This window comes from Pogoniulus pusillus, chromosome 4 (genome assembly GCF_015220805.1).
Source record: "Pogoniulus pusillus isolate bPogPus1 chromosome 4, bPogPus1.pri, whole genome shotgun sequence".
NCBI lineage: Eukaryota > Metazoa > Chordata > Aves > Piciformes > Lybiidae > Pogoniulus > Pogoniulus pusillus.
Window position 1 is genome coordinate 18759911 of NC_087267.1, and position 26705 is coordinate 18786615.

The 26705-nt window shown below is 46.4% G+C and overlaps 1 protein-coding gene across 3 annotated transcripts in view; it reads right to left on the minus strand.

Annotated features, from left to right (window-relative positions):
• ETV6 (ETS variant transcription factor 6) overlaps positions 1–24489 on the minus strand; it is a 148531-nt gene extending 124042 nt beyond the window's left edge. For 2 of the 3 annotated variants that reach the window (XM_064142300.1, XM_064142299.1), the window contains exon 1: positions 24372–24489. In XM_064142300.1, the coding sequence (XP_063998370.1) occupies positions 24372–24404 (33 nt within the window). In that variant the 5' untranslated portion in view covers positions 24405–24489. Of the gene's footprint in view, positions 1–12040; positions 12102–24371 lie in introns of those variants that run through there. The other variant, XM_064142301.1, reaches the window with a different exon arrangement.
• Positions 24490–26705: the final 2216 nt, after the last annotated feature.

Sequence of the window (26705 nt, forward strand, 5' to 3'; positions counted from 1 at the left end):
GCAGGGCTCAGTTAGTTGCTAATGCTGACCTCCTGGTATGTTGCAGAGATGAGCAACTCCTTCCCGACTCATCAGTTCCATCTGCCTCTTTGCATAGCCCAAAATGAGAGAAATAAATAGAATATATTCCTTGTTTTATAGCTTTAGACTTTTAACAGGGTAACAAATGTCATTTAATCTTCTAATAAATTATTATGTAGATGCTATTTAAATAATTCTCACCCCTCCTGGCTACAGAACTATTAACCCAACTGCTTCCCAGTTGTGTAGTACCTTTACCACAGGGATTAAGCTCTCTTCTTCTCTGTATCCCTTTCACCCTTCACCCTACTTCAGGTATCAACTCATCCCCTTCAGTACTTGATAACAGCTGGTTCTGCTCCATGGAAACTAAGTTATCTACATGCAGTGGGTTCAGAGGAGGGTCACAAAAATTATCAGGGAGGTCTGCTATGAGGACAGGCTGAGGGAGCTGGGGTTGTTCAGCCTGGAGAAGAGAAGGATCCAGGCAGACCTAAGAGTGTCCTTCCAGTAGGTGAAGGGAACTCCAAGCAGGCTGCACAGGGACTGTTTGCGAAGGCCTGCAGTGACAGGATGAGGGCAATAGTTTGAAATGAGAGAAGAGCATATTCAGATTGGATGGGAGGAACAAGTTCTTTAGCATCAGGGTGGTGGAACACTGCAACAGGTTGCCCAGGAAGGTAGTTGTGGCCCCATGCCTGGAGACACTGAAGGTGAGGCTGGACAAGGCTGTGAGCAACCTGCTCTAGTGAAGGATATCCTTACTGATGGCAGAGAGGTTGGACTGGATGACCTTTAGAGACCACTTCCAAGCCAAACCATTCTATGATTCATAATAGCAGTCTCCAATTTTAGAAAATAACATTACTCAAAGTAAAATGTACCAGGTAACAGCATACATTGCATAGATCATTATGGCATGCATTATATATATATATATATATATCACATTTCATGTGGCCACTAACAATAACTTAGGGAACAGTGCGTTGCATTTGTTATGACCTGGAATCTATGTCAGTGGTAATTAGTAATGGAAATTCCCACTAGTTTTAATCTGAATAGATCACAGTCCTGATGCTAAGATTGCAACACTCACAAAAATCCTGCATGTACAGATGGAAAGAAACTAAAGTAGATAGATTCCTGAGATAGGATCCTGAGACTCATTCTCTCATAAACTATCTCACTGAGAAAATACAACCCAGGTGAAAGTTCTGAATCATACCCTTCCAAAATTAGTAGCAAAGACCTCGAGATGATCAAAATGCCCAGAGGGACATACTGAACTGAGGCTGGCCTATAGAGGAAAAGAAAAGAATGGTGTCTCACATGATGTATGAGGAGAACTCAAGCAGCAAATGGAGCTGTAACACTCTTCCTGAGCACTATAGTCCCACAATGCAGACAGGTCCCGAGCCAAGGTGCTGGGAAAGGCAATTTTCTTGGCAACAATAAATTACTGCTCTTCATAAAAGCAGTTTCCAGTGCTGACCCATGTTTGCCTCTTAGCATAACCATGAAACACTCTGTGTTAGGCCAAGTGCTAAGACTGAAGCTCTCTTTGAAGGCAGCAAGTGGATGTATTGGAACAGTCATTGCTTGTTTGGTTTGGGGCTTCTTAGCGGTTTAGGTTCTTGGGTCGTTTTTTTTTCCAAACAGAGGTACTACATCACTTAAATGCTCAGGGCATGTCTAAGAGGGCTCATTACACTGCTGTATGAAAGTGTTTGCCTGGTGCCCCTGTGCTGCCACTGTTTGACTGTGCTGAGCCCTCCTGGAAGTTCAGGAGATCCTCTTAAAGTCAGCTCGATTCAAAAGCCAGCTAGAGACAAACAAACTTGTCCTGATATCACCTGCAACCCAACTGGTAACATTCTGACACTGTGTAGGTAACTCTCTGCTCCATCTCCTGCATCTTTCATGATAAGACAGATTCTACAAGGCCAGATGTTGCCATCCATTACACCAGCAAATAAGAGTTTTCTCCTAGCTGACAGCTTGGGTGATCCTAATGGGGGTTGGCTAAGTGGGAACAGCTCTGCACTTCAGGTGCCATGGGCAATCTGCTTAGGATGCTCTGCAAAGAGGGAACAGTAAGGTAGTTACTGCAATGCTTATTATCAAGCATGTGTTTAAATGTGTTGCTGAACAAGTGCCCAAAGCAATGGGCTAAAACAAACCGGGCTGCTATTCCTGTCTCAGGATGGCAGATGCTAAATAAGCTGTTTCTCTTTCATCACTGCTCCTCTCTGCCTCAGTTTACCCATTAGAAAACCAGAAAATTACACTGATTTGCTTCAAAAAGCCTTTGGAAGCAGAGGCTGAAACATGAAACAAAAGCTAGGCCTCACTCCACCAAGGACTCAAGTCCTAGCTACTACACATTTTGAGACAAGGAGTTCAACCCTTCTTAGGAAGAACCTTGTAGGAGCTGGGGGAATGATCCATGCACCAATGGACCAGCACTTAAGCACGAACCATAGGTATGGCAGACTTGCAGGAGGAGAACACCAATCTGCTGTCTCCTGACAGAGGCAGTGCACATCCCAGGACGTGCTCAAAGCTGCTCCCCACGCCTCTTCTGTGGCATTCTGGACGTACACCACAGACATATGGAGGCTGCACAGACCCACTGGGTCTAATGCAGCTGTGCCAGCAGAAGTGAGGACTGAGGACACAGCCACACTGATGAAACTGCACTCATGCTGGAAGAATCTGTTTCATTAGTAGATGGTGGTGATTTTTACAGCATTAGGGCTGTGCTACATGACCACATTTATCCTCAGGCTCCTGTGTCAATAAGCTCTGTCTGCTATTCTTGTCCGTGTAAAGCACTGATACAGCTTCAAAAAGATTTCTCTTCCTTTCTCTGGCCTGTACTCCCACACTTTCAGGAAGCTGTTTGAGCTTCTCAACCTCTCATTTTCTAATCTGCTATTCTTACACACATACAGAGTCCACAGCAACTCTACTTCAGACCATAGGTGGCCAAAAATCCACCATAACCACAAGATCATGGGAGTAAGGAGGGGTACACAAAAACATACAGCACCACTACTTAAGATTTAAGTGGTGAACAAGCCCCACTTCCAAGAAGTGCATTTATACTCACCACAAAGTGGCTACAAGTGCGAGCAAAGTTCCTCAGGGGTATCCTAGGGAAAGAAAATTCTTCCAAGAACTTAATCCTCTGCCTTTCCTCAAGGCATTTAAGGACCTGCAGTTCTTCAGAGTGATACTCCAAATAGAGCCTCTTCCTCAGCACTTCGACCACCTTTTCATAAAGCTTCCAAGTGAAGCTGAAATTGGCACTTAACTTCCAAAGGAAACCTCATCTCACCAGTGAGACATGCAGGAAGTCTTTGGGAGAAGAAAAGAATGAGTGACCAGCAAAGAGTTGGAGATTATTATTTACAGGGCTGAAAACATCCTCCCACACAAACACACACCTTTCCTTGTCTGCTATACCAGTCTCAAGTAAAACTTGCACAATAACATTGCTTGAGCTGATCTAATTTAAAGATGGATCAAATAATAATAATAAAAAAATACTCTAACTTCAGTAAGCCCAGCAGGAGCAGCTCTATAATCTTCTATCTAGCTGCTCAAATAACCTAAGAGGGTTACAGATTCTGTACCAAAACCTGCTACAGCTTGGGAAGTGCCTATCCTCAAAGAGGGTGGCAAACATCGACTACTTGAGCCTAGTAAAAGAAAAGGAATAATACTCTGGGGGCTGTCAGGTCAGAGCTGCCGTCCCTTAACAGAGCTGCAAAACCACACCAGTGATACAGCAGCACTGGCAGGACTTAGCTCAGAGAACCAAGGAGGGCAGTGTGCAGTCATCCAGCAGGACCAGTGTGGAAGCTGCATTTGTAAATCAAGAATTTCTATTCTTAAGTTATTTGCTTTCACACAAATTTCATATTTCACATTCAGATAGTCAGGAGTTCTCTCCGTTATTACAGTGTCCCAAGAACTGATGACTGTCAATTCTTAGTGAACTGTTTCAGCTAAGGCTTCTTTCCTTTTTTCAGTTAAACAAAACTCAGCATCAGACCTCTTCACTGTCTGACATTCATTCAGGCCATGGTGAACAGTTCTATTAGTACTATCAGTCAACTCTGGCACCTAGATACATTTCTATGATGCACAGCATTCAGCAATGGGTGGTAGAAATCTGAAATAGAACAAGAGACAAAACCCAAGTCAGATAAGCACTTCAAATAAATCTGAAAGGGATTTTGCACCAAATGGGGATTTCTTCCACACACAGTTCACAGAAGGAAACCATTACAAATTAGTAGCCAGATGCCTGGATGGCAGGTGGGCAGCAGTTAACCAAACTAACAGAGTAGCTCCTGTATCTGTGTCATACTTGTCAGAGATATTCTGAATGGCTTACATTTTGCAGGGGGTGGGGGAACACACAAACTCTTCTTCAGTATGAGAGCCCAGTTTTCCAACTTGCAGGCAATACAGAGGTTTGGGAGGAAAAGACAACTCCATCTGATGCACTGAGAAAGGGCAGTGGAAAGTAGCCTTGTACCACAAGGACAGCAAGTATCCCTGCCTCCTCTCTTGCTCATCAATAGTGCACACACATCAAAAAGTAGAGATGACTCATCCAGGCAAGGTTAGCCTTAAAATCTGTTGAACCTCAAGATGCAAACTCCTGAGCCAGAGCAGAGGATGATACTGAAAATCAGACAGCAAGTCACCTCTCGCCGCTGCAAAGGAGCAACAGCATCAGTGCTATCCACTGGTTAGGAAAGAGAATGGTCAGGGAGTCCCCTCCCTCCCCAGCCAAGCCACCTGTCAGGCAGATATCACACAGGCCCAAAGAGACACAGCACTTGCACGGCTTAAGCAGTCACCAGTGTTACTTGAGGCTGGACAGGCAATACATAGAGGCAGTGGAGTAAGAGCATCAAGGACAAAAAAAATGTGGAGGGTCTGTTATGTACCTGCCATGCAGGTGTCATGGCTAAAACACAGGTTAAAGATACACAATGGACTCTGCTCATGGCGCAGGAAGGCAGGAAGGCAGGAAGGCAGGAAGGCAGGAAGGCAGGAAGGCAGGAAGGCAGGAAGGCAGGAAGGCAGGAAGGCAGGAAGGCAGGAAGGCAGGAAGGCAGGAAGGCAGGAAGGCAGGAAGGCAGGAAGGCAGGAAGGCAGGAAGGCAGGAAGGCAGGAAGGCAGGGCTACTTTGTATCATCCTTTGCTATCTTTATTGCTCTTGGTTCCATCATCTGCTGAACAGAAATCATCCTTGTTAGAAAACAGGTCTGTATTCTGAAGGGCAAGTATTGTTTCAGTCAAATTCCTCAGGCTGAGTCAGGAAAAGACAAATGAAGTATGTATTTCTGAAATGGTAAATCATTCTGCTTTGTAAGAGAATACCTCAAAGCTAATAGTAACTAGAAAAAAAACTAACATTGATACTGTTAACAAATCCCTGACCAGACATAGAAGGGTCTAGTTGTTGGTGCTGTTTCTTTTAAAAGCAAAACTGTTTTTATCCCTCATGTTCAAACTTTCAAAAATGAATTCCAAGTAGTGATGTTAACTCTGTGACAAAATGTCTCTTGACTAGCTTTCATTATGGTCAGTGCTACTTAAGAGAGCTCCTTCTCCTCCACTGGTTATCTCTTGCTCAGTTATTACTGCAGGCCTCAGACAAATCCTCTTGAACTCAGTGGAGCACATAGATATCAGGCCAAATAAAACAAGATTGCCTTCTAATCTCTAGTAAATACTTCTGTCTTGAAGAGTGACTTCTTCCCTCTTTTAGCTGCAAAAGTTTCTTTAGTTTAAGTAATATTGGAGGAGGGAGGAGAAATTCTCAAGTCTTCAGTACAGTGATCATCAAAGTTGCTATCAGCTGGAAGGAGTCATTTCACTAAAAGCTACCCAAATGACCAATATAGAGATGTTATCAGACCGATAGCTTGGCAGTTCTACAACTGTGCAGATACTACTATGAATTTTCTTTAAATTTTAAGTTAAATATCCTAGCCATGGCTCAGGCTCCCTTTTAGGCATCAGCCAACAAAGTGGTATTTTCAGGAGTTCTTCTGATACAGTTTAAAAGAAAAGGGAAACAACTACTAATTACCCAAAATCCTACCTCAGTACTGTGAAACTCGGCATCCTACTACAAATAATCATAGAATCAACCAGGTTGGAAGAGACCTCCAAGATCATCCAGGCCAACCTAGCACCCAGCCCTAGCCAGTCAACCAGACCATGGCACTAAGTGCCTCATACAGGCTTTTCTTGAACACCTCCAGGGACAGTGCCTCCACCACCTCCCTGGGCAGCCCATTCCAATGGCAAATCACTCTCTCTGTGAACAACTTCCTCCTAACATCCAGCCTGTACTTCCCCCGTCACCATTCATCATCCCAGCAAAGTTTTAGGGCAAGACCATTATTATTTATATTACAGAGGCACAAGCAGTTTTCACCCACAATCTAACTCCCATTTTGCTAGGTGTTGATGCTTTATGGAGGGGCGATGACATCAAATGACTTCAAGGTCACAGAGAATGCAATGGCAAAGCGGGGACTGAACTACAACCTCTAGTATCCCCATACAGTATCTTTAGTCCTTTTCTGGGATAATGAGTATATGAGCCAGGTTGGTAGATTTTTATAACCATGTACAAGGCCAGCATAGAAGATACAAGAGAAATAAAACAAGATCCATGACCTGACCTAGTTTGTTACAGAAAAGATGCCACGGATACCTTTCACACCATATAGAGGGCATGTATACCAAGTTCCCAGAAAAGATGTGGTGAAAGTGGCTCATAAAGAACTGGAATTTATGATCTGGATGGATCATTTCCATATTTGTAAGTTTTGAGGACATAATTTTAACAGATAATTGAAATTCTGAAATGACCTCTAGATTAGGCACTTGGGACAAACTTCCTCCCCTGACCCAGGAAGGCTTCATGCTTTGCTGCATGGTTAAACAGGTCCAGACCTTCTGTCAGCATCAGCAGTACTGAAGAGCATAAATCTGCAATGAAAGCAGGGGTGGTTGGCATTCAGCCAGCCTATCTCAGAAAACTCAACACATGCAAGTGTACAACAAGAGCAGCATTCTCCTACAGTCAAACCTAAACGGCACAGCCAAAGTGTGTTCAGAACTGCAAAGCAAGCCACAGCATGGTTGGAAGGCTGGAGGTGATGGTGGTGGGGCCTCACACTGATACCAGAAGGCTCACTCACACCTCCAGACAACAGCTCTATTCTTTACACCAAAAGAGCAAACTTTGTTTCTTTAGATCCTTCCTGTTTGTTGGCATAAAAAAAAGTAGAGTGAGCTTCTTGGCACAAGACCCACCATGTCTTGCTGAACCAGTGACCACTTTTCCTGCGGCTATCTATCTGGCCTTAAGGGACAGTTCTCAAAGAAAAATGGGTGTTAACCTTAAACAGCTTCAGGTTTTGATGTCAGGTAACACAGATCTGGCCAAAGTTTTATTCAGTTTCATCAGTGCTTTAATCCCAGATCAACTGGCACTGCCACTAAAAAACGTGCCCTGCCCTCCTCATGTTCCCAGCTCCCTGTTCCCACCTCCACACTATGCCCTGCCTTGTGCTAGCACAAGCTGTCCATTCTAATTCAGATCTCTGCCCTATCAAGTGCACATCCGCCCAAACATTTGTGCCAGCCCACAGGAAAAGGAAAGGGAAGGGTGGCACAACATCTTTCAGGGTGCCACCACCTTATCTTGAATTAAGAGTCTCACCAAACTACTCCTTCAGCAAAACGCCAATGGTGTGCTTCTGCAATGTCTTTAAATCCCATGGAGAAGTCACCAGCTTCACATCACCCTGAAGTCAGATATGGGCAAATACTCCTTTACAGAGACACTGCTGGATGCACGGAAGGATGGTATGAAAATATCAGACACACCACAGGAAAAAAAAACAGGAAGTAGAAGGCTTAACCTGGGATGAAGATGGAGACCCCTTGCTCAAGTCACAGTTTTCACTTGCCTCACCACACCCTGGGCAGTACTCCTCATACACTTGGTTAAAAAGCTTCACCTCTTATGATGCCAAATCCCACTGTACCACAAAACAAAACAGGTTACAGCACAGCTGACCATATAGTCCACGACCTATGGCATGCACCTCCCACAAACAAATAGAGCAGGGTTTAGGCAGAGTACCCTCCCCCTGTGAAAAGGGAAATGACAAAGCAGACAAAGGAGCCAACCAGGAGAAGGCTCCGCAGTAGTTAGCCAGGGGATAAAAACAAACATCTCGCCACAAATGACTCGTGCCTGGAAAATGCTTGGCCTCTTAATGAGCCCAGGGCCAGAATAATTGACAATGGACAGCAGTAGGACTTGAAATGGAAAATGGAGGGAAGGAAGTTAATGACCTGGCCACAGAAGCAGCCTGCTACTTCTGCACGCTGGGATCTGTGCGCTGCCTTTTCAGTTTAGGCAGACCCTAGGCAAGCCAGCAGCAGTGGGAAAGCAGATGGAATAAGATTCTCCTTTCATCTAACACACTGCTAAGAAATTCAAGTTAAAAGGACTTTCCATTAGCAATCTAAATCACTCTGAGTTTACCACTGTACTGCCACAAAGATTATCAAACCCTCACCTGTTTTTCCACTGGAGGGACAAAACCAGACAGAATACTGCCACTTTCTAAAACCAAGTATACCATTTAGGTCCTATTTCAAGTGTCTTGAAAAACAGACTTTTCAATCTCCAAGGGCTGCTTTTTTTTTCCCCCAGCAGCCTTGTCACCACCACTTTCAAGGGCTGAAGCTTCAAACTGGTGAAAGGTGAGGTAAAACTTCAGATACAACCCTGAAGGAAATCACAGCATAGTGATATGAACAAACAGGCAAAGCACTTGGTATAGGGAGAAAGGGGCAGGCTGAACACTACAAAAGGCAAGTATGAAAATTTAGTCCTCCTCCTGCATTCAGTAGTGCTAACTGTGCTCATTTGTTCACAGGTGACATTCCAGCACCTATTCCTGTAGCACCATGAATCCTACCAATACCCAAAGCTTGCGTGCAAAATACAGGAGTTAAGTAGTAGAGTGCAAAAAGACATCATATCAGTAAGAAATTAAAGATTAACTATAAAATCTGGGAAAATAACTCAGTGCTTGGTCACAGGATCACCTTGCTGCTCTGCTTGCACGCTGGGCTAGGAAAATGTATGTCCTGACTGCATGTGGTACACAGACATGTAATTCACTTTTGTATGGAATGATAAAATGTAATTTCCCTGCGTTTAACATTGGGAAAACAGAATTTCTCCAGCTACTAGCATCATCTGGGAATTTCCAGTTCTGTTTTACTGTGTTGGTAATGTGTGTAACATCTTCTGGCATTCAGGTGCTATAGCCAGCGCTTGGGAACAGCAAAGAAGGGCCCATTCCCAGAGGAACCATCCAAGCCAGTGTGGTGGAACAGGACTTCAGGAGACAGTTAAAGGTGAGAAGGTTGTGTGTCGCAGAGATCACAAATAAGCCTAGAGACAGGCAAGTGACAGCAAGCTGCTACAGCATCTGCCTGCTGCAGGACACTGTTCTAGATGAGGGGCTTGGTAAAGGACACATGAACATTTGCAGATTTGGCTTTTTCCTTTTAGCCAGATCACCTTTCTAGCTCTAACTGCCCACTGACTTCATCAGCACAAGATAAGCATAGTTTGAGGAACAGCTCATCTTGCACTTAAGGAAAAAAAATGGTGTACAGAGGGCATGACAAGGAGGTCCTGTTTGCAGGCTTACTCATTCCTTAATTGTTATGTGTAGAAAAATCAAGTCCAGCAAGTGTGTAAACAACACTTCCTCCTCAATTCTCTCAGTTATTAGGAACCTGAAAAGAAGAGTCAGGTACTGAAAGGCAAAGAGATAAAACTGTCAATTCAAGATAGTCACTCCAAAGCAGGTTCCAGGCATGCTGATGGAATAAATTAGTGGAAGGGCTGGAACTGTCCCTGTATTGTATAACACCTGTTCAGCAGCCATACAGTCATGCAGTGACGTGTCTGTGCCATCCAAGCAAGCGCATCCTCATCCTGCAAGGAACTGTGTTCACTTGTCCCTTATCTGCCATCAGAAGAGGTGTGGCTTACAGCACGTAGCATTTGAATTATCTAAGAAACTAATTATTTTTTTCACCTTCTGTCAGACAAATCTTGGGAAAAACCTGGAGAGGTAAAATAGGTCATGGCATGTTACGCCAATAAACAGCATCACAGCCCAAGAGGAGATTCAAGGACAGGAAAATCCCCACGAATTTTCCCCAGAGTGAACTTCATAACCTTAAGAACATTTGCCTCGTGAATTTCAGATGGTCAGGTTACCTCTGCTGAGGAAACATAACAACAAATCAAGAAACAGAGCAGAAGGTCTGATTCACATAAGAGGTTTTCCCCAGCTATTACTCCTCCACTTGTCAGAGGCATCTGTAGAGTTTACCACCAAAGTACGAAGTCACTCTATGTGAATAGAAAAGCAGAGCAGTTCTGGGCAGCCCAAGGGTCTGACCTAGTAATATCTCCAACAATCTCCAACAGGAAATGCTCAGGAATAAACTCTCCCCTGCAGGCTCCTCCAGCAATCTACAGGTAGAGTTTTTTGAGACAAGGACTGCAGCTGTATCTTTACAATTAATGGTCCTGAATAGGTCTATCTGCTATGAACTGCCTTTTGAAATCAACTGCCTGTCTGGCCCTGTACCACAGTTCCTGGCAATAAGCTTGATAACCCCCCACATGTTGTGTCAATACATACTTCTCTGTTTAACATTGCTGAATGCTTCCGTTTGATCCTCCCTGCTCCCATACAGTGAGAAATCACCTCTTCCAATTCAGATTCTCCTTCAGTCTCTGCTTCCCATACCTTCTAAAGCAATTTTTTGTGACTTCCACAGGAGTCTGTGACAGACCCAGCTCTCTGCAGTTGCTGCCACAGCAACCTCCTCCTCTCTTAATTCCTTTACTGTCAATCCCATTCTATTGCCCTGGTTCCTGTTTTCCTTTCTCCACTACCCTCCCACCCCACATCTTAGAGTAGTTGTATAGAAACACAGATACCAGATCTCTGTTTGGTCCAAACAGTTCCCTATCTACATAGGCATGGAGAGCCACCCTATGTCAAAGCTCTTATCTTGCATCAGTGCTGATTATCTTTCAATTTGTGTGCCTGGCTGAGGAAAGAACAGTCTGGAAGCTCTGGTGTGCAAATCAAGACAGAAGTTCCCACTCTGAAGTGCAGGACTGCTCACGCAGATTCTTACCACCACCAGCACGGGGTGGAGCTTTCTAGACCATGAGTTTGTTTCTCAGAAGAAACAAAGGGCCAAATTGTGAACAAAGAACGTTAAGTATATGTAAATGTTTTCTTTCCAGAAGTATAGCTACTAACCAAGCCACTTATTTTTGGAGCAAATCATCTGAACAGTGGGCAAGAAAGATTGTGCTGACCACTCAAAACTGTACAGGCCAGCTGTCTCTTATGTATTGCATGAAAACCAACCCCAAAAAATGAACCTTTCTATATCCCCAGACATTATCATTTAATGACCTTAATTTGCTTAATGAATTTTCAGGTTTCTTGGGTTCTTTTTTCTTTACATGACAATTTAAGTGTGCACATACTGCAATGTTTACCTTTAAAAGTGCTCCAAATCCAAGCCCTACTCCAAGCCAGCTGCTCAGTGTCCTGTGTATGAAAAAGCAAAGGAGCTACCTCACTGTCTTCAATCCACAGCTTGCCAACCACCTGCTGACAACCTGGGTCTACTCATGTTTATTTAATTAAGGAAGTTATAGAACTTCAGTTGTTGTTCAGGGGAGAGAGTTTTCTCAACAAAAAGAAGGCCAAGGCCCATACAGTCAAATGAGTATTTTGCATATGACAGTGTGCACTGTGGGCCACTGACAGAAAAAGAAGGAATTAGGAAGCTCGAGTCTAGACTGAAGGAAAGTAGCCTCTCTTTCAACAGTATTTAAGTTCACCTTTATAAGTGGCCTTGTTGAAATCTTCACATCCTCAGGACACGCAGTAAGACTGTGAGGTTCTCACCCTAGCAAACAGAAAGGGTGAGTATGAGTGACTGGACAGGCCAGCAAAAGTACATCATCATCTGCCAAGGAAATAGCGAGAGGGAGTCCCAGGCAGGCAGTAGACAAAGGGACCAAGGAGACCCAAGCTGGGAGAGCACAGCAAGTATTTTGCTACACCTATAGATACTGAAAATCTAGATGAAGCTCTCCACTCCCCATCTGTGAAGCAAGGCAACAGCAGTTCCCCACCTCACAGGAACATAACAAATCACTGAGGCTTTCAAGTATCTCAGAAAGCACACCAACAACTCGGTTGTAGGACACTAATTCAAAGCTGGTTTTATGAGCTTTTTCTTTCCAGGAGCACTAACACCATAAGGGTTCTGGGTTTATTTGGAACCAGGAAGCTTGTTCTGCATCCACAACAGCTTCCTCTCCTCTTTGCAAGCCCAAACCTTCAAGCTGCACTAGAGAAATAACCCTTGTGCCAGCTGATTTTCCATTGTTTCAGTCCTCCATGGCTGAATATGGGTCTCACCACCACTAATGCATTAAAGAATGGTAGGAACAAGCTCTTTACCATGAGGATGGTGGAACACTGGGAACAGATTGCCCAGGCAGTCAGCTGAGGCCCCATCCCTGGAGATATACAAGGTGAGGCTTGACAGGGCTTTGGACAACCTGCTCTAGTGGAGGATGTCCCTGATGACTGCAGAGGGAGTTGGACTGGATGACCTTTGGATGTCTCTGCCAACCCAGACCATTCTATGATTCTGTGAAACAAAAACTAGGTAACACACAGAGGACAGAAGGAAATTCTGACAAGCACCAAATTCAAGATCCACCAAGGCACTGCATCTAAATACATTTAAGTTTTCTAAGCCACTTCTAATATTTCAATTTTAAGATTGGGGCATGACATTAAAAAGAACACAATAAGACAATAATAGATGTGATCTCTTTTTATGACCAGGTGACCTGTCTGGTGGACGTGGGGAAGGCTGTGGATGTAGTCTAGCTGAACTTCAGCAAGGCCTTGGACATAGCAAACTCCTGGCAAACTGGCAGCCCATGGCTTGGGCAGGGACATCCTGTGCTGGGTTAAGAAATGGCTGGATGCCCAGGCCCAGAGAATAGTGGGGAATGGAGCCACATCCAGTTGGCAGCCAGACACTAGTGGTGTGCCCCAAGGATCAGTGCTGGGCATAGTCCTGTTTAATATCTTCATTGGTGATCCAGATGAAGGGATTAAGTTTGCAGGTGACAGCAAAAGTTGGGAGCAAGTGTGGATCTGTCAGAGGGCAGGAGGGCTTTGCAGAGGGACCTGACAAGCTAGATAGATGGACATAGTCCAATACCATCAGTTTTAACAAGGCCAAGTGCCAGATTCTGCACTTTGGCCACAACAACTCTGAGCAGCACTACAGGCTGGGGACAGAGTAGCTGGAGAGCAGCCAGGAAGAAAGGGACCTGGGAGTACTGGTCAACAGCTGAACATGAGCCAGCAGTGTGCCCAGGTGGCCAAGAGAGCCAATGGCATCCTGGCCTGTATCAGGAATAGTGTAGCCAGCAGGGCAAGAGAAGTCATTCTGTCCCTGTACTCAGCATTGGTCAGGCCACACCTTGAGTACTGTGTCCAGTTCCGGGCCCCTCAATTTAAGAAAGATGTTGAAGTGCCTGAATGTGTCCCGAGAAGGGCACCAAGACTGCTGAGGGGGCTGGAGCACAGCCCTGTGAGGAGAGACTGATGGAGCTGGGGTGTTCGGCCTGGAGAAGAGGAGGCTCAGGGGAGACCTTATTGTTCTCTATAACTACCTGAAAGCAGGTTGTAGCCAGGTGGAAGTTGGTCTCTTCTCCCAGGTATCTGGTGACCGAACAAGAGGGCACAGTCTCAAGTTGCACCAGGGCAGGTTTAGGCTGGATGTTAGGAAGAAGTTCCTCACAGAAAGAGTGCCTGGCATTGGAATGGGCTGCCCAGGGAGGAGGTTGCCATGCCTGGAAGTGTTTAAAGGAGGCTGGATGAGGCACTTAGTGCCATGGTTTAATTAATTAGAAGAGTTAGGTGATAGATTGGACTTGATGATCTTAGAGGTCTTTTCCAACATGGTTAATTCTGTGTTTCTATGTACTGAGACCCACAGTCATAACTATAATAGCAGAAACTAATGCTATTGCAGGCTGGGAGAGACATCAAAAGTTCAATTCCCCTGACAGAGCAGGATCACCTACACCAGACCACACAGGAATGCATCCAAATGGGTTTTGAATATCTCCAGAGGGAGACTCCACAATCCGCCCAAGCAGCCTGTTCCAGTGTTCTGTCACAGAAAAACAATTCTTCCTGATGTTTCCAGGCAGCTTCCTATGCCTCAACTTCCACCCATTGCCCCTTGTCCTGTCATTGGGAGCAGAGCCTGGCTCCATCCTCTTGGCACTCACCCTTCATACATTTATAAACATGAATGAGGTCACCCCTCAGGCTTCTCTACTCCAAAGAGCCCCAGCTCCCTGAGTCTTTCCTCATAAGGAAGATGTTCCACTCCTTTAATCATTTTTGTGGCTCTGCACTGGACTCTCTCAAGCAGTTCCTTGAGGTCCTTCTTGAACTGAGGAGCCCAGAACTGGACACAATATTCCAGATGTGGCCTTAGCAGGGCAGAGTAGAAGAGCAGGAAAACCTCTTTTGACCTACTAATCACAGCCCTTCTAATCCATCCCAGTGTACCACTGACCTTTTTGGCCACAAGGGCACATTGCTGGGTCATGGACATCCTGCTGACCACCAGAACCTCCAGGTCCTTTTCCCCTTCACTGCTCTCCAACAGCTCAGTCCCCAACCTATACTGATACGTGGCATTGTTCTTACTCAAGTACAAGACTCCACACTTGCCCTTGTCTACCATAAACAGCATGGAAAATGTAAGAAAAAAGAAAAGTAAAATAAAAATCAATCACCTAGCAAATCAAATAATTCTTTATTTTCCAAAATAAAAACCTAACTAAACCTGTAGGAGGCTATCCAGATACTTAAATAGCAAAAGTATACATGTAAAACAATATTGGAACTGATTTTGTGTATCCATTCTGCTGCCTGCAATTTAAAAAAGGGAAGAAGAAAAAAAAAAAGAGTTGTTTTTTTTAATAAGGAAAAAAAAAAAAGAAAAAATGTAAGAAAAAGGTCATCGAAATGAAAGTGTGATGCACCAGTGCCAGCATTTCTAAGCAAGTGAGCCAGTTCTGTGACTACTCACAGCATTTGACCAGGCATTGAAGGCAGCAACTCTTGTGGCCGTGGCTCAAGCTCTGGCTGGAACATCATTTGTCAGTCACACTTGTGAAAAGAGTTAATGCCTGGGGAGCGCATTTCAGGTGGGTGATAATGGGAACTGGGAGACCTTTGGAAAAGCATAGGTCACCTCACATTTGGCTCCTAGAAGTAAACAACCTCTCTTCTCCATAACCAGAAAACTTCCCCTTTTCAAATGCTGATCTGCAATTCCTTCTTCCATGTGTTCTCTGAAGGGTTTTCCCCCTTTCATTTGAATCTGGGTAATTAAAGCAACAAAGCCCATCTCTTGCTTGTCCCAGCAACCCAGACTTCAGTAATCTGAGTCACGAACAAATTCTTCCTTAGCTCTCTTCCCACTTACAATTAACTAGCGTTCTGGAAATCAAGGCTGCCGGGGCTGAGACTTAGGAAACAATTTGGAGGAGAGTAACAAGCACTTGAGATGAGCCTTCCAGGGTGCAAGATTTTACACTGAAGCATCTGGATGCCTAGACATCAGTGCAAGTCTGTTTTGCCTAGATCTTGTCCTCAAAAGACAAGAAGTCTCTGTTTCAGGAAAGGCTTAATAGACAGAAAAAGTAATCTTTCTCCTGAGTAATTACAAGGGTGCTTCTCCACCACACAGGATGCCAGGCTTAGTATTTTCCATGTATTCCTCTACTCTCTTTACATCTTTAGCCTCCACAGCATCCTGCAGCACTGAGTTTCACTACTCATCAATGTGGTTCAGCTGGCTGCACTAATTGGCTCAGCATATGCTATTAATTCACTCTCTTCTTATTCTGAGGTTTCAAAGAAGTTGTCATTTGTCCCACTTGGGAAGCAATAAAAGACAGCACAGGGTCAGTCATGGAGGGTTCTGATGACTCAGCTGGTGTAAGCTAGTTTGCTAAGACTATCTGCAGTGTGTCTGAGCCCAGTGTTTACTGTGCAATGTGTGATATACATTTCAGGCTACATGTCATAAAATATTTTACAGCCCATAACCTTCTTCCCCTGGAAGCCACTTCCCAGAGTCTTCCCAAGCCCTCTTCCAAAGAACCCATTTGCTCAAGCCATTTTACAGTGACACAACCACTCAGACTGCCAACTGAGAAATATCTTTTACACCCATCAGCACTCCTGCTCCTGCAGCCTGGTGCTCTTCCTGGCACCCTGGGACTTACCAGGAATGAATGGCATCCTCAGCTCTCTGTGAAAACAGCTCAGCCCTTCATTTCCTCACCTCCAGGCAGATGGTGGGTCGATCACTCCACCTTCACAGCCCAGCCCCACTTGGGCACCTGCCACCTAAATGTCCCTACACCAGACTGCCTGACCCAGCATAACGGTGCTCTAAACTGGAGGGTCGCCTGGAGCTGGGTTGAGGCTGCTGAGAACAGAACCACCATGGTAGAAAGGCAGTGGCACAGATGACAACAGACCTTCAGCACTACCCCCACCACTCTGCAGGCTTCAAGCTGCAGCCAGTCTCACAAAGTGGTGCTTGCTGGAAACATCAGAAACAGCTTGTGAGAGATGTGGCAAGGAGGATCCATCTGCCAGGGAATGTTTTTTCTGGTAGCCTCCAGTGATATCTGAGACCAAAACTCTCACCACAGAGCCTCCAGTTCCTTGCACCCTAGCATCTCTAACCTCAACTCCTGGACAGGTCTGAGAAGGCTTTGCTTTGCTGAAGTTTTAAAGCACAGAGCAAGCAAGGAGGTCAGAACTTGTTCAAGACAGAACAAGGTGAAACAATTGCCACTAGAACTTCACACTGGTCCCTCAATCACAGAAACCACTTTGATATAAAGACCTTTCAGGAATAAATGGAGAAGGAAAATGTGGTTTGCCAATATTGAATGTATTGCTGTGGCCCTCCTAAGTGGACAAATCTGCCTCCAAATTCTAGTACTACCTATCTCTGGTAGTTTCATTTCTTTCACTTATCTGGTAGAACTCCAAGCTCATGGATTTCCACAGAATTCCATAGCATTTAGAAAACATCTCTAGTTTCTGTTCACAGATATGCTGGAGGATCACATTGAACACACAATGGAAAAGTTGTTTCAGCCATACTTTGCTGAAACTCAAACTATATAAAGATATCTCACTCTCTGCTGCATTTCATCAGTTTTAAGGATGCTTCTTACTGGATAGAAGTTGTTTTCCTCCAGATGAAACTCTCAAGAATTTTCAAGATTGTAAGACCACACCTGAGCTAATTAAAAAATAACACACATACCAAAAAGACCCCCAAAAACAACAACAACAAAAAAACTACCACAAAGCAAACAATCAACAAAGCCTCAAAAAAAGAACCCCAACACAAAAAAAAAAAAAAACCCATTGTTCCTATTTAATTGTATTTTAAATTTAAACATCCAAATTCTGGATTTAATATTGGCCATCTGTTAATAGTTTAACATGTAAAGCCTGGTTGTCACATCCAAAGTATTTCTGTGGAGTTGTACTGACACTTAACTCTTGCAATCATACTGCTGCTCTTGGCACTGCTCACATCTTTAACATGATTTACAGTGCTATTTCTTTCTGCATGCAAAGGATCCATCAAATAACAGCAGTAAGAATCTCTCTCTCTCTCTTTCAGACCCATTTTCTCTCCAGATTGTCCTTATCCAGGACAATGTTTGCTAACTGTACAAGAGCAACACTGAAGGAAAGAAACTGGCATAATAGAGAATAACCTTTGGAAAATCATTTTAGATGAAGAATCCTTTATAGCTTTCCTTAATTGCTGTACCCAGCTCACTTGGGAGCTTCATGGCATTACAGAAGAGATGCAATACCATCAGTGAAAACCCTAACTCGTTTTGATATCCTTTACTTACAGCTGGTCCAGACATTCCATAAAGAAGGGAAACTTCAACTGGAGTTTTCTGCATTTATTCTTCTGCCAGTAGTGGTACTTTTGGAGGTGAAAAGTTAATAAATAAAAATCAGTATAATCACAGAATCTTGCCTTGAGTTCCATATGTTACTAAAGAAGTAGATAGAGAAAGTAGCTGTCCTCTGTGCTCCAACAAAACACTGCCTGAAGACAAGTCAGCAACACCAGAACCAACATGGGCTAAATTTGGCTTGGGTTGTAGACCTGAAAAATAACCTACAATAGCAGCAATCGGTTGCCACAACTCTGCCGTTAAAGGCACAGGAGTTTTGGTGACCTGTCTGGTCTCTTTGCTTAGGCTGACTCTGAGCACACATCTGGGCTGTGTCTGGCTTCTTCACCACTGCCTAGAGGAATATCCCACTCATGGGCTGCCCTGGGTGGTCTCCTCCCCTCAAAAGGCACAGGGACACATTGAGACCTAAAAATTATTTGTTGTGACAACGCTAGCAGCTGACCACCAGCCACTGCCCTTGCCAGTGCGTCCCCCTTGTCAGATGACAAAGGCCTACCTGATGTAACAGAGGGATGCCCTCCTACCCTCAAAGGAAAAGAATGCCTTGTACAACGGAGTAGCAGCCTGCTCTGTATTCAGCTGCAGGGCGCCCTGCCAAGGGTGGGGTGGTCAGGGGGTGGCAGTGGGGATTGCTCTGGCAGCCACATCTGGCTGCCAACCCTCCCAGGTGCTCCTGCTCTGGGCCAAGAGCAGGATTGTGGCAGAACAGCTACACCTGAACGATGCAGTCAGCTTTCCCCAAGCCACATTCAGCATGGGCTGTAGGCACAGACAGACCACCTTGTCCACACGTGATTGTGTCACAGTGAAGCCACCTATACCTTACTCTGATTGCTTAGCAAACGTAAGGAATTCGCACCACAGAAACAAGAGGCAAACAACAGCTGCACTCCCCTGCCTCTAAACACTGCATGAACTAAAAAACCAGGAGCAAATCAGATCACTAACACTGATTTCTGTAAAAAACACAACTTTCTGCATGCTGAATTACAAATACTAAGCCTCACTACTGCCCTGCAGAGGCAAGTTCATTATTATATTATGCCTGTTTCACAGATAAGAAAAGCAAAGGCCAAAGCAAACATTTTCAGAAATACTGGCTTTTGAGTTGCTGACTCCCTTGGGATGCCCATCTGAAGGCACTGAACCACAACTCTCAAAACAAATGCATGCATAAACCCCCTTATATCAGCCAAAGTTTGGATTGTAGGTCAGAACCACACTGCTGGCCAAAAGCACAGGTTGCTTTAGGTCTCTTTTCACACATAAAGCTGTTTATTGAGGAAAGCTTCTGCTGGAAAACTTCAGAAGGAAAACACTCAAGGACCCAGATAACTTTTCTGAGAAGCAGCAAGCTCACTTCTGTCTAACTGTACAGGATTTCATTCCGTGCTCATTATCATTTCTATCAGCCACCTCCCTCCAAAAGGCACTTTGAGATGCAAGGTGCAATATATGTGTAAATTACCATTGAAGTATCCTCTGCTTAATTGGGGCATTTCAGATTGGTGCTGCCGTTTTAATGGGTTACCTCCCAGGAAACTGACTTATCTGGTAATGACACAGTGAATAGTAATGACCAGTGCGTAATTGGGACACTGTTAGTAAAATTTTGCTTCGGAGAGATTAAATTTAGCTGCTGCCAAGGAGTTAAGTGATTAATCAGGTGTTAAATAGTACGTACTTCTAAACACCCGCCTTCTCCCATTCAATCCTACAGGCACCGAACTTAATGAGTTTTGTCACTGACACCAACAAAAGGCTCCCTCCTCTTAGTACATGAGTTTGCTAATAAATACTAAGGAACATAACCTGCACCAACAGATTCTCAGCCTTGGTTAAGGGCAGCAGGATTCTGGATGTGCAGTGCTGAACAGTCACTCAGCACAGAAAGCTTTAAGTGGGAGACAGCTCTTTGCAAATACTGCATTAATGAAGCATTAGGAGACATAAAGCACTACTTAAAAACGAAGTAAATCTGGGGAAGCCAGTTAAGACTGAAAGCTCAAACACTATGCTCATTCTCTGCCCTTCATCTTACACATTCAGCCTTTTTCACTCCTTCCTTCCTTTTTTTAAATGATTACAAAGTACATCCTTGAATCCAAAATGAGCACCAGTGAGACAAGGCCTCAAGATACAGGGTTCTGGGTTGAACTTGTGGGTGTCCACTCAATCACAAGGGCCACTCTATGCAGCTGACTGTAAGAGAAAGCTGCATTAAATCTCCACTGGAGTCAGCTGTGAAATATAACTCATAGGAAGCACTCTAATCAAGCATCAGCCAGGCATAGGAAAGGGAGCCCAGGCTTGGAGAAGCACTGGTCTAGGAGATCTGAAGCAGCTGATCTCCTTCCATAATCCCAGTTTGAGTCCCCCCACAACTCCACACTTGTGCCAGCACAATTGTTTGTAGGGTCACACGGTAAAAATTAGACTAAGCAACTGAAAGTGCCAGGTCCACACATATTTGGAAAACAAACTAAACTGTGCCTTTGGGATCTTTCTATTTGCTTGATTAATTGTAAGCCTCCATATGTGACACCATGGCAATATCCTCCAGGTATTCCAGGGGAAAAAAAAAAGAAAAAGAAGAAAGATTCTCACAATTTGAAACTTCCAGGCGAATTTTTAAACAGAATTCATCACCACATGGACCTCAATTAATCACAAAATCATCACCTGTGTCCATACCTTCAGTCCTGTTTTCCTTTGTGCTTTTGCTCTCATGTGAGCCCTTGACAAGATGTTTACACTCTCCCTGTGCCTCAGTTGTCCCATCTGAGGGAGTAGAGGTGAGGCTGTAAGCATCACTTGCCAATAGTGAGGAGGGAGTGCCAACGACATGGCACAATTAATGACGGCCTATCAGCTAACTACTATGGCCCAGGATCATAGGAACAAATTTACTACCAACATAGGCATCCCAACGTATCCAAATAAGGAAGTCACACCACACATTCCTTCCTAACTCGTCTCAAAGTCAAAGCCTATCACAGAACATTAGAGGTTGGAAGGGACCTCCAGAGATTATCCAGTCCACTCCCCCTGCAAAAGCAGAATCACGCAGGGCAGGCTGCACAGGAATCCATCCAGGTGGGTTTTGAAAGTCTCCAGAGAAGGAGACTCCACAGCCTCTCCAGGCAGCCTGTTCCAGATAGATTCAAAACTCAGAGACACTTTTGCAGCCCAATGCTTGGCTGCTTTTCAGAACAGAGAAGCTGGAGCACGGTGCGGAGTTTGCGCCTCCACCCCGACCTCATGCTCCATGCAGAGTAAACCGATGCTCTAAATTGTAATCAACACTGAGCATCCAACCTTCACAGTCCTATCTGACCCCCAAGATCTTACTTTGTGGACCACATCAATGATTTCTCTCCTTTGCTTTAAAGCTTTTTGCACACACACTTAACTTCCTTGCCACAATGAGTTTGCTTGCCATCAGCCCGGCAAGCACACACCCAAATGTTGGCAAGATCAGGGTATTAGGTGTTAGATTTCTGCTCTCTTGGAGAAAGAGTTAATGTGAGCAAGCACACATACTCGCTACAAAGCAAACACGTATCAATACACAATCACACATACATACTGATAAGTACTTGACAAGAACTGAGATACTGTTGCAAGTTTATATTAATTACCACTTGTTAAATATATGTCAAAACTTCACTTCCAAGTTCTCCTAAACTTTGTTACAGATCTCTCAGGTGGTGAGATAAGGGACACAGCGCACTGAGGAGCCGCAGCATAAACAAAGCCCTAGCCTTCACTTCCTTCTGCTGAAGCCTTCCATGGTTCATCACCCCAGCTGCTGTGGCATTTACTGCACGCACCCTTGTCTTATGTTGGGGTAGGAAAGAAAAAAAAATAAACACCAAATATATCTAGCAGCACCACCACTTCCAGTTCACTGGCTTCTAACGAAACTCAGAGACACTTCTGCAGCCCAACGCTTGGCTGCTTTTCAGAACAGAGAAGTTGGAGCACGGTGAGGAGTTTGCGCCTCCACCCCGACCTCATGCTCCAAGCCAGCCCGGTAGGCTGAAGAAATATTCCATCCTACTCGTATGACCATTTAAACAACTCCTCCTGAATCCAGCTGCTGATCACAACCACCTCTGACTGGATGGATATTAGAAAACCTGAAGAGAAAGTTAGCCAGAATGGTGTTACCAGGGAAGAAACGCTATCATTTAAATCTCACATTTGTTTGAACAGACATACTTTCCGTACTTTAAACTATTCTTCACCAGATAAACCAGTAATAGGAGTTTCAGTCCTCCAAGATAAGTGCAAGGGGCAGCAAGCATGTAAACAAGCTGCACGTTAAAAAATAAAAGCAAGTTCCAACCACAGTGTTTAGAATTGATTGCTTTATTAAAAAAATAATGTCTGCCTACATGCAATGAAAATGTGGGGTTTCATCATTTCAAAACGAAAGCTTGCATCTCTCCTGATATGGAGCTCATCTCTTAGACTATGGTTCTGTAATACATCTCCATGAGGGCAGGGGAAGTTTTATGGATCCTGAAATCAAGGCCAGTGGTGTTGCTGGCTTCAGTGAGAGCAGAAGCCTCGCATTTTCAAAACGACAACTTAAAGCCAAGGCAAGACAACTCATATGACACTGCTTTGTGACATTTGCTTGTGTTCTTCTGCCCAGAGAACACAACCTACCTTTCCACAGGGTTTACTAGAAAATACAGCAGTGTTAATCCATTTCACACACAGAGATCTGCTCAGTTAATTGTACACACTTGGCCTGCATTAGTATTGCCATACTGTAACACACATACAATATCTCAGTACCCAATTTGTCCATGAAAAGTTGAACTTGACTGTCTAAGTCACAAGACTTCATGGGACACAGGCCCAAACACGTTTAACTCAACAAGAGAAAATACACACAGAAGCTCTCAAATCGTGCTCACACCATATAGGCTGCAAGACTCCCAGAGTAAACATACACATGTACGACAAGCAGACAAAAAGTGTCATGCTCTTAAGCTGAATAATTATTCTAGACTCTTCCCCTTAGAGAGTCTGGAAGTCAATTTTTCCTCCCAGGCAGGGAAAGACAACTGCTAAAGCACTCTTAGCTGCAAGCAGGTAGGAGATTCCTAGCTGGCAATAAGGCAAAACGGCTCCTGAAGAAAATGCATGACTGAAACAAAACCGAGGAGTAAGGGAAGCAGAGAGGAAAGCACTCTTTCCAGCGGGAATTTCCTTTAGAGGAAGGGTCTGGACAAAAAAGGAAACTCAATTTGGTTCCCATTGTCTCAGCTTCATACCACTTCCACTTAGAAACTTTACGGGGCAGCCCATTCTCCACCAGGACAAGCCGTACGGAAACACACTCCCGGGGCCCTGGCAGTGTGGGGCCCAGGCTGCACAGCCCTGGCTGCCCTAACTGCTGACTAGCAAGCCACGCCAGTAAATGCAGTGATGAAAAATGCTAATAATGCGAACATTAAACAAAATAGTCAAAAAAAAACCCAGAACGCAAGCCCGACAACCCACTGCGGGTGGGAGCAGCAGCAGCTGCATCTCCCTGACGGCAGGAAACTTTCTGTGAAGTTACTGTCGGGGAACCTCGGGCAGCCAGCCCTGAGGCAGCCCAGGCCGGGCCGGCCTCCGAAACTCCTTTTAAAGCGCTCATCGCATCGCCGGCTCCTGCCGCGAAGAGCCACGCCGTGAAATCCCGGACGCGGCGGCTTTGCTGTGCGTGTCCCCCCAGGGCAGACACACGGCGCTGACAACCGACGGGAGCTGAGACCCCGTGTCCGCCTCCCCCGGGCCGGCGGCCAGCGCGGGGTGCTCCGCGTTCCAGACTGCCACGGCTGGGGGCAGCTGCTGACCCCACAGACGTGAGGCCGACCCCCACCACAACCCATGACCGCACTTCGCGCGGATGAAACAAATCAATACAATGAAGAAAGAAGCGCCCAACAAGCCAAAGAGGAAGAGCAATAACCAGGTCTTGCGGCCAAATAACCCCAGGTTGAACGCAGCGCCCACCGTCCTGAGACACCGCGCCGATAGAGGACGGCCAGACACAAGGGGGGACAGAGGGACTGGGCTTTACCTTGATAAAGCACTGAGCAGGAGTCTCAGACATCTCTCGGTGGGAATCGGCGACGCCCGGCGGGACGGGCGGGCGCGGGCGGACGGTAAGTTCTCGGGCTTTCCCCACTTTCCGCTCCTTTCCCGGCCCGGCGGCTCAGCGCGGCCCGTCTCTCTCAAGGGGAAGTTAGTGCCGCCACCATGGCCCGGCGGCGGGCACGGCGCGGCCCGCAGAGCCGCCCGGGAGGTCGGGGGAGACGCGCCCCGCCGCCGGAGTGCCCTGCTCAGCGCCGCTGCTCCGCGCAGTCGCTCCCGCCTCTCCCCCGGCACGCGCCTGTGGCTCTGCGCGTGTGACCGCGCGCGCTCCCTGCCCCGTCTGCGAGCCGGTACGCGCGCGCGGCACGGGGAGCGGAGCCGAGGGGAGGAGAGAGGCGGGAGCGGGGGAGCGGCGGAGCGGCGGAGCGGGGCAGCAGCAGGGGCGGGGGCTGCGGCGCGGCCCTGCTCTCGGCGCTGTTTTCCTTCCTGGAAGAGAGAAACCGAAAGGCGGCAGGGACCGGGCCAGGCCTGTCCGGGACCTATGCTCCGCCCCACGTCTCTCATTGATCCGGAGTTTCAGGGCCGAAACTGACGTGGGTTCCCGGCACTGGCACCGCCCCTTAAAGGGGCCGTTCCGGTAGGAGGCAACCGCGGGCACGAATGGCGGCCGCCGCCGTCCAGCCTTCGCTCCTCCTCGCCAGCGGCCGTGCCCCGCGGCAGGGGCGCGGCAAGTTGCTGATGCGGGCCGGTCCTAGCGGAGCGGAGGCTGGAGGGTTGCGACTGGGTCGCGTCATCTTATGGAGTGTCATTTGACTTAGCGAGGTGCCGCGGCAGGGTCGGGCGGGCCCTTTAAGCGCCGCTCACCGGTACCGGCAGCCAGCGCCGGGCCGGGCAGCGGGGTGGGCGGACGCCGCTGTGGGGAGCGGGGTGGGGGCGGACTGGCGGCCCGCGGGCAGGACGATGGTCTTTGTTCCACCGCCGGGGCTGCCCCTTTAAGAGTCCCGACCAGGAAATGAGGCTCGGGTTACCGCGGGGCACGGGAAGTCCAGGGAGGCACCGCCGGCCCTTGTTTTTCCTCCGCCCAGCCCCGTTTGCTGTCGAGCTCGGCCCGGCCTCGGCCCCCCGACAGAGCTCCCTGGCTAAAGACACCGAGGGAGTAGCGGGATGCGGCCCCTCCTAGCAGCGGCCCGGCGCCCCCTGTCCAACCGGAGGATAGCCACACCATGGGAAACGTCCTGTCAGCACCCGCAGGACCTCTCCTGATGGACAACTTTGCAGCCACTCTGCCTCAGGCCGGTAGCACTGCATGGGGTTCTTGTGACCGAAAAGCAGGACCCGGCGGTTGGCCTTGTTTAAACCTCTCGATCTTGTTTAAACCCATCGATCCAGCCTGTCCATATCCCACTGCAGACCTTTCCTACCTTCGAGCAGATCAACACTTCTACCTAGTCTGGTGTCATCTGCAGACTCACTGAGAGACCACTCAATTCCTTCATCCACACGACTGATACAAGATATTAAAGCAAGATTAGCCCCAAAACTGAGCCTTGGGGGACATTGCTTGTGACCAGCCATCAGCTGGATTTAACTCGGTTCGCTAGGACTCTATGGGCTTACTCATCCAGCCAGTTTTTACCCAGCAATGACTCCACCTGTGTAAACCATGAGCTGCCAGCTGCATTTAATTCTGTTCACCACGAGGCTCTGGGCTCACCCAGCCAGCCAGGTTTTTTACCCAGCAAAGAGCCCACCTGTCTAAGCCATGAGCCAGCAGTGTCTCGAGGAAAATGCTGTGGGAAAGGGTGTCAAGGACTTTACTGAAGTCCACATAGACAACATCTGGTAGGCATCCTTTGGCAGGCTACAGCAGGCCATTTTGCAAACAAAAAACTACCTCTTGCAGCTTTGTTTTGGCCAGCCACTAGAATTAAATGTGGAAGAGACAGGGAAAGAACTATTCCCTCTCAGCCTAGCAACCAGTGACACTGTTACCTTACAGGGCTGAGCGAATAATAAAGGATTCATCTTTACCTGGCTTCCCTCAGCATGGCTGAGCTGTTGGAGCAGAACTGTGCCATGTGCTGCTCTCTCCTCTGCTGGTTTTTCTGTTTCATCACTATTAGGCTTTCCCATTCTACTCCTGGCTTTCCCCAAGTGCTGAGTCATTATTCTGTAACTCATGGGAAGCTGGGGGGGGGGAGTTGTTAAATAGAGAAATTGGAGATGGAAAAGGCCTGTTAGGTCATCTACCTTGCTTCCCTGCTAGTAGAGGAGTTACAGTTGATTGATTTTGTTTTAAATGCCTTGAGGACCTCGACCC